General features: G+C 60.8%; 1 protein-coding gene across 1 annotated transcript; it reads left to right on the forward strand.

Moving 5' to 3' along the window:
* Nucleotides 1–2,301: 2,301 nt before the first annotated feature.
* CHPF (chondroitin polymerizing factor) lies at nucleotides 2,302–7,318 on the forward strand. The gene is made up of 4 exons (XM_054277866.1): nucleotides 2,302–2,629; nucleotides 3,806–4,370; nucleotides 4,556–4,738; nucleotides 5,039–7,318. Exons 1-4 carry the CDS (start codon nucleotides 2,325–2,327, stop codon nucleotides 6,299–6,301), a joined length of 2,316 nt encoding a protein of 771 aa, XP_054133841.1. The 5' UTR covers nucleotides 2,302–2,324; the 3' UTR covers nucleotides 6,302–7,318.
* The last annotated feature ends 642 nt before the right edge of the window (nucleotides 7,319–7,960 follow it).

The raw sequence follows: 7,960 nt of genomic DNA on the forward strand, positions 1-7,960 counted from the left end.
TGGGAGATACGGCCATGGCAAGCAGGTGGGGGGACATGGTGCTCTGCAGAGGCAGAGCTCTCTGGAGCTGGCACCTCCTGGCTGTAGCGCCTAGGGACCCCCAGGAAATCCTGGCACACAGAAGACTGTTGGCAGCAGCTGCCGTTCCCTCTGGCAGCCCTTCTTAGCCCCTGCCAGCACTGGGGAGACAAAGGCGGGAGCTGCAGCTGGCAGGGGGCTGAGAAGGGGCTGCTGGAGGAACGGCACTGCTGCCTTCCCGCTGCTTCCCTACAGAATCTTCCAAGGCCGCCAGGCATGGGGGCCCTGGGCTCAGCCTCTGCCAGGCAAGCCATGGGGAGGTGTATGCTGTGCCCTCAGCTTCCCATGCATGTTTCCTGAGCTCAGACTCTGGAAACTTCATTACTTTCTCTGATCTGCACCTCTATCTGAATATAAGTTCAGATCAACAGGGTCATTTCAGAATGAAACCTCTCATCCCTCACATGAAATGATCTGGGTTTGTGTAAGGTGGCTAAAGTTAAATATTCCAACCCATACAGGAAATCAAATACACCTATTTCTAATGCATTTTGCTATGTACAGAAAACAGGATACTTTGTTTTTTTTATCATCACAGCTGTTTTTTGACCTCTGTGCATGGAAGATCTCTGTTCCTTTCTTAGCTCTGCATCTTTTTTTCCTTGTGGTATCTCCTCATCCCATCGCATTCTCTCTGATTCTACTTTTTATATGTTCTTCATTAAACTGCCATCCACGTGACTGCTTTTGCCTATTGCTTGTCTTGGTCTATTCAAGAGTAAAAAGGCCTATGAAAAGCAGCCGGGCTTGGATGATGGTCTAGCATCTCAGGGGGGTGGGATGCTGCCAACTGCTTTCCGATGAAAACAGGCTGCTTTGTTTTAGAAAATGAAAGAGATCCTGGAGCTGAGTGGGCCCCCACATGCCCTCAGTGCCCTGCAGTGCTCTGTGGCTGCTGGTGCTCCCCGGGGCAAGTGGGCTGTGTTTCATGGGGAGGGTGGAATGGTCTGTCCGCCCAGAGTAAATCCAGAGGCGCTCGAGAGTCCCAACAGCTGCAGGGCTGTGGAAGTGAAGCCATAGGCTGGGAACGGGTGGAAAGGCCAGGTCCTCCTTCTTGCCCTTATTCAGCAACGCCTGGCACCGAGCAGCCATGTAGGGCTGCTTGCCTTGCAGTTTCTGGGTCCAATCATTCCTGTGCTGGAAGCTCCATTTGTGCAGCAAACTCTGCCCTGATACGGTTCTTTCAGCTCTGTCTGCCCCAAGGCTCTTTCTGGCGGCCGGTGCAATGGTGCATCTATGCTGCAAGACAGCTCACAGTGGGATAGTGACCCGACCCCAGCTGGAGGAGCTCCCTTCGCTCCCGTTTGAAACACATGCATGATAAAGGCCTCTGCTGCTGGGATCTCCTGGTGTCTGCCTACCCTCCGACTGCCCCGGATGGTTTGGTTCTGTGCATCCAAAGGACTTCCAGCCGCCGTTTCTCTGCTGCTATGCCTGCTCCCCAAGCACCCGGCGTGCACAGCTGCCTCCTGCAGCCCGCAGCCCGCACTGTGCTGCTCTGACCTCAAACACTCAGCCCCCGCTAGTTCCCCCGACGACTCAGCCATCAGCCACACCGAGGGGACGACCCTCGGGCAGCGGTTTGGGGAACGTGGCGGTTCAAGACCACCATGAATTCACCAGCGCCGTGATTTGGGCTGCCCCGGGGAGGGGACACACGGCCCCGCGGAGGTCCTCGTGTCCCGGGCACAAAAGGCCGGGGAAATGCTCCCTGAAGCCCTCTCAGGTGCCGGTCCCCGGTGGATGCGCTTTCCGCTCTGTGAGCCGGCAGCCGGGGCCTGAGGCGCTGCCCTGCTGGTCCGCAGCACCGGCGGCGCTCCCGGCGGCCCAGCCGGCGGGGCGCGGGGTACGGGGTGCGGGGCACGGAGCAGCCCCGCGAGGTGCGGGTTACGGGATGCGGGGTGCGGGGCACGGAATGCGGGGTGCGGGGCACGGAATGCGGGGCACGGAGCAGTCCCGCGGGTTGCGGGGTGCGGGGTACGGGGTGCGGAGTGCGGGGCACGACACAGCTCCGCGCGCCGTCCCCGGCCCGGCCGCTGCCCCGCGGTCTCCCGGCAACCTGACCCGGCCCCCACGCTTGCCCCCTCCCCCGATTGGCCGCCCCGCCCCGTGACACGTCGGTCGCAGCGCGGGCCATTGGTCGGGGCGGGTGACGCGCGGCAGGGCGGGGCCCGCGGGTGACACGTCGGACGGCGGCGCCGCCAGCGGCAGCGGCAGCCGGCCCCGGTCGCGGTCCCGTCCCGGCCATGCGGCTGTCGCTGGTGTTGTCGGTGCTGCGGCCCGCCGGGCCCGTCGCCATCGGCGTCTCGCTGGGCTTCACCCTCAGCCTGCTCAGCGTCACTTGGGTGGAGGAGCCCTGCGGGCCGCCGCCGCGCCCCGCCACCCGCCCGCACCCCGACGGCGGCCCCGCGCCGCCCCCCGGCCCCGCCAACGGCAACGCGGCGCGCAGGCCCAACGCCGTGCCCGCCGCGCTGGGCGCTGACAGCTGGGAGCCCCGCGTCGTGCCCTACCGACCGCCCAGCCCCGGCAGGGCCGCCAAGAAGGCCGTCAGGTGCGGGGGGGCCGGGCCGGGCCGGGCTGGGGACTTGGGCCGCCGCTCACCGGGGTTTATCTGGGGGTAGCTGCGGGCGAGCTTCCGGTCCCTGCCTTGGCGGGGCTGGGGGCTTCAAAGGGGGCTTTACAGAAGGCTTGGCGGTAGGCTGTGCCCTCCTTTCAGCCATCTAGACGGGTTTTTCTCACTGAGAGTGCTTTTCCCAGCTGCTTCCTTTCCTCCCCTGTGCCCGACTTCACGTTGATCCCAGCCCGCAGCGAAGAGCCTCCCGCTCATGCTGGTGCCCGCTGTGCGAAGGTTGCCCGCTGCAGCACGTGCTGCCGGGCGCCCTGCGACGGTCCCCTCCTGTCTGAGCGGGGACCCTGCCGTGGTGGCACGTCCCCAGCCAGTGCTGCAAACGCCAGCCCGCTCCGGAGTCGGCTGCGGCCCCATCCCAGCGTCCCCTGGATGACAGGGAGCAGGCAGTGAAAGGGCCTCCTTGTCCTGGCGAGGTGGTGGGCGGATGAAGGGGGCTGAATGGGGCCACTGTGTACCAGGCGGCGGTGGGGGGACGTGCTGGGGGGGGTCGCTTCCTGCTACTGCGCCAGACTGGGAGAATTAAACCTGAAAGTCATTGTGAGTGCGACAGCTGGGGGCCGTGCTGGGGAGGGGGACACAAGCAGCCCCCTTGCCGGCTTCAGCAACCTGTGTGGGGCCTGGCTTCCCCCAGGAGGGCAGCACGGGCTCTCCTGCCGGCCTGCTTTAGAGTAGTATGACTGGCAGGGATGGCAGGAAGGTGCTTCCCAGTTCAGACCTGGGGCTGGGACTAGCCTCATGGTTGGGGTGTCTGGTGGGTCATGTCCCTGCTACAGCTGGGTTGTGCAGCCCTGTTTCCTGCTTTTAGCTGTGCTCAGCCTTTTGAGAGCATCTGTTTTGAGCTGGACTGGCCAGCTTATGGGAAAGTAGGGTCCCCTTTGATGTCATGTTGACGGGAGACCTCAGCAAAGTGCTCTGCAGTGCCTCTGAGACAGGTGTAGTGGCAGCTGGTGACACTGGGTGATGTCTTACATGCATGGCTGAAGCCTGGGAGCAGTTCCTGCAGAGGAACTGAGGTCGGTGCCATTGGTTACAGCAGGGAAGTGCAGGCTGGGGTGGGTTGCAGTGCCCTAGGGGCCATACATTGTCTTCTTCTTGCAGGACCCGGTACATTAGCACCGAGCTGGGGATGCGGCAGCGGCTTTTCGTGGGCGTGCTGACCTCCAAGAGCACGCTGAACACACTGGGGGTGGCTGTCAACCGCACGCTGGCCCACCGCCTGGAGCGCCTGGTGTACTTCACCGGCACGCGGGGCCGCAAGGTGCCCCACGGCATGACGGTGGTGACACACAGCGACGAGCGGCCCATCTGGAACATGTACCAGACCGTCAGGTACCTTCTGGACCACTACGTGAACGATTTCGACTGGTTCTTCCTGGTGCAGGACGATACCTACACGGAGGCGCACCGCATCAGCCGCCTGGTTGCCCACCTCAGCATTGACACCCACCTCTACCTGGGCCGTCCTGAGGAGTTCATCGGCGGGGACACTGAGGGACGTTATTGCTATGGAGGGTTTGGCTACTTGCTGTCCCGCCGCCTCCTCCTGCTCCTGCAGCAGCACCTGGAGAGCTGCCGCAATGACATCCTCAGTGCCCGGCCTGATGAGTGGCTGGGCCGCTGCATCATTGACTACACAGGTGTCAACTGTGTTGAGGAACACGAGGTAGGTCCTGAAACAGAGATGTCTGGATCCATTCCCAGTGTTCTCCCTCCTCCCTGTGGGCTCTCTCAACCCTGGGAGGACTAGCTGTTGCACCCTGACATCCTTTGAGCTTGCTGTGCTGGCATCTGGTGGTGTGGGAGTACAGGTTGGGGCTGGCTGTGACCTGTCTTTCCTGGCTGGCACAGGGTCTGCATTACCACTATTTTGAGCTGGGGAAGAACGCAGACCCCGAACGGGAGACCGACCTCCGCTTCCAGAGCGCCTTCACTGTCCACCCTGTGCTGGATCCCCTCCAGATGTACCGGCTGCACAAGTACTTTGCACAGGTGGAGCTCGAGAGAACCTACCAGGAGATCCAGCAGCTCCAGGTGAGACCTGGCTTGGCTGGGAGGGTCTTGGTTCTGTTTGTCACCCCTGTGGGCTTTCTGGGTGGTTCAGGGTGATGAGGACAGAAGGCTGCAGAGGTCTGTCACAAAGGCTGGGTGGGGTGGGGAGAAAACCTGAGGTGCTGGACAGGAGTCCGGTTGAGGGCAGAGTTGTTCTGGCACTGCTTTTTGAGCCAGCTCTGGCTAATCTCTGCGTATCAGAAATCAGTTTGAGTGCTGCCAGAGCTGGAAGACCTGCTTGTGCCTGCCTGGGCTCTCACTCGTCCATCTCTTGTCTTGCAGATGGAGATCCAGAATGCCAGCAGCCTGTCTGCGGATGGGGACCACATCGCCACATGGCCCATTGGCATCCCACCCCCATTCCAGCCCAAAACTCGCTTTGAGGTGCTGCGCTGGGACTACTTCACAGAGGAGCAGGTCTATGCCTGTGTGGATGGCTCCCCCAAGTGTGAGCTGCATGGTGCAGATCTGGCAGACGTGGCCGACGTGGTGGCCACGGCCATGGAGGAGCTGAACCGCAAGTACCAGCCGGTGCTTCACGTCCGCAAGCAGCAGCTGGTGAACGGCTACCGGCGCTTCGACCCCACACGTGGCATGGAGTACACGCTGGACCTTCAGGTGGAGGTGGTCACCCAGAAGGGACACAGCCGCTCCGTCACTAAGCGAGTGCACCTGGTGCGGCCCCTCAGCGAGGTGGAGATCATCCCCATGCCCTATGTGACAGAGGCCAGTCGCATCAATGTCATCCTGCCGCTGACGGCCCACGACCGGGATTACGCCGCCCGCTTTCTGGAGGCTTATGCAGCAGCCGCTTTTGAGAGCAGTGAGAATGCAGTGCTCACCTTCCTCTTCATCTATGACCCCTTTGAGGCCCAGCAGGTCACCCAGAATGACATCTTTGCCTCTGTGAAGTCCCAGATCACTGAGTACGAGCGCAAGTATGCAGAGGTAAAGATCCCCTGGATCAGTGTTAAGACAGACGCGCCCTCCCAAATCAAGGTCATGGACATTATCTCCAAGAAGCATCCTGTGGACACACTTTTCTTTGTGGCTGGCGTGGGGACAGAGATCACCATTGACTTCCTTAACCGCTGCCGGATGAACACCATAAACAACTGGCAGGTTTTCTTCCCCATCCACTTCCAGGGCTACAACCCAGCCATTGCTTACCACAACCAGGTGCCACCTACCACACTGGATCTGCTGAGGGACATGGGGCGCTTTGACCGTGACGTCTTCCACGAAGCCTGCTTCTACAACGCTGACTACATGGCAGCACGCACCCGCATGGCGGGGGACGTGCAGGAGAATGAGGACATCCTGGAGACCCTGGACATCTACGACATGTTCATCAAGTACTCCAACCTCCACGTCTTCCGGGCTGTGGAGCCTGCCCTGCTGCAGCGCTACCGGCACCAGGCCTGCAACCCCCGGCTCAGCGAGGACATCTACCACCGCTGTGTGCAAAGCAGCCTGGAGGGCGTAGGCTCTCGCTCCCAGCTGGCCATGGTCCTTTTTGAGCAGGAGCAGGGGAACAGCACCTGAACCCTGGATGGTGGAGGGGCTGGCCCTGCCATGTTATGCCTGCCTGCCCGCTCCCCTTCTTCTGCCCTAATCTGTCTTCCTTCTGCAGTGGCTGCAGAGAGTGCTGGTGTCCAAGCTCGTGACCTGCCCCGCTGGGGCTCCCCAGGCCGGGGTCTGCCAGCCCAGGGTGCCTGGGTCTTTCTCAAGCAGCCATGGCTGTGCAGACCCCGGGCAAGATGGGGTCAGAGTCACTGAGCTGCAAGCTGGAACACCTGGCTCCTCACTCAGAGCTGGTGGCTGCTGGCTCCATCTGTCTGTCCTGGCCCTGCTGCTGAGCACTGGGGAGATGGGCTACTGTGTCTCTTGCTGTCCCCCCTTAACTGGGGGAACGTAGAGCCCAAAGTCCCCCTTCTGCAGGGCTGTGGCTGCCACAGGGCCTGGAGTGATCCCTCGTAGTTCTCCCAGTGTCCTAGGATGAGAATGTGCTCCTTGCTCCTTTGGAGCATTGGCCTGGTTGTACAGGGAGGATCATGTCCCTGTGCCTGCCACAAGCTTGGACAGTGGAATGGGGCACATCCCATCCCAAAAGAGCAATAAGGATGTTGGTTTTGGGGTTTTGCCACTTGGCAATGAGCTGGAGTGCTCCTGGCCGGTTGGGGTGTGAGGAACTTGGGCCCCTGAGGCCGGTGGGTGTAGGGGGTGCCAGAGGGGATCCTGCTGATTTCATGTACCGTGAGCTGCTCCCCATGGGAACCATGACCCAGGCCGCTTCGGCCTTCGCAGTATTGATAGGACGTCGGAGGTCACAGCCCTCAGACGAGAGCCTCCTGACAGAGGTGGGATCCCTCCCCGCTGTGGGGCTGCCCTCAAGGTCGAGGGACATTGTGCCTGACACTGATGGGCATGGCAGAGGGTTTGGCTGTGCATCTCCTAAGGAGAAAGCGACTGAGGAGCCGCTCACTGCTCCTGGTTTGTATTTAATAGGGGGGAAAGGAGGGGGGATGGGGTGCATTTACACTAATAAAATGGAGAGATGTACTTGTGGGTCTGGCTGATTCTCTCATGAGGCAACTGTGGGTGTTGTGCTGGGATCTTTGTGGTGGTAGGTGCTGGCTGCTTGTATAAGTTCTGTCTGCAGCTGGCTGGACATATTCCTTACAGAGATGCCTCTTTCCCTGAGCACCTGCAACATCCTTTACCTGAGCAGGGAGATGCCTGCTTCTTAAGGAGGCTGTGGCTGCCCATTGCCTTATGGACAGGCTGGCAGATGTGCCAAGCAGACACTTGGAAATACCTGCTTGAACCCCTGCAGCTTGCAGCAGGAGTCCTGCGCTTCCTCTGATGCTCACAATCTCTGGGGCTGTCCTGCTGGAGCTGCATGTTGCCATCACTGGTGGTGTGGCAGAATGCTGAGCCCCTTGACATGGGAAGTCCAGTGCAGTGTCCAGTGCCCTGTCTTTCCTGTAAACTTGTGGTCCCACTGACCAGTCCTCCTCAGCCCTGTGTGTGGGTGGAAAAGCACCAGTAAAGGGCTGGTGGAGCTGTGTGTCCTCCCACATCTGCTATCTCTGTAACAGCCTTCATGGTCTGTATGTGAGTCATGAGGGACTCCTGGCCCATGTCAGAGCAGACTGAGCTGGCTGCTCAAGTGAGGTGAACTCTGCCCTCCAGGATCTGGGA

This window comes from Melozone crissalis, unplaced genomic scaffold, assembly GCF_028551555.1.
Source record: "Melozone crissalis strain CALT ecotype California unplaced genomic scaffold, PUWL_Pcris_2 ptg000023l_1, whole genome shotgun sequence".
NCBI classification, from domain to species: Eukaryota; Metazoa; Chordata; class Aves; order Passeriformes; family Passerellidae; genus Melozone; species Melozone crissalis.

What these genes read in the sequence shown, in the direction of transcription:
- CHPF (XM_054277866.1), top strand. Translation starts at nt 2,325, where the DNA reads ATGCGGCTGTCGCTGGTGTTGTCGGTGCTGCGGCCCGCCGGGCCCGTC. An exon ending in GCCGCCAAGAAGGCCGTCAG is followed by an intron (nt 2,630 to 3,805) that starts GTGCGGGGGGGC and finishes TTCTTCTTGCAG; the next exon opens with GACCCGGTACATTAGCACCG. An exon ending in ACTGTGTTGAGGAACACGAG is followed by an intron (nt 4,371 to 4,555) that starts GTAGGTCCTGAA and finishes TGGCTGGCACAG; the next exon opens with GGTCTGCATTACCACTATTT.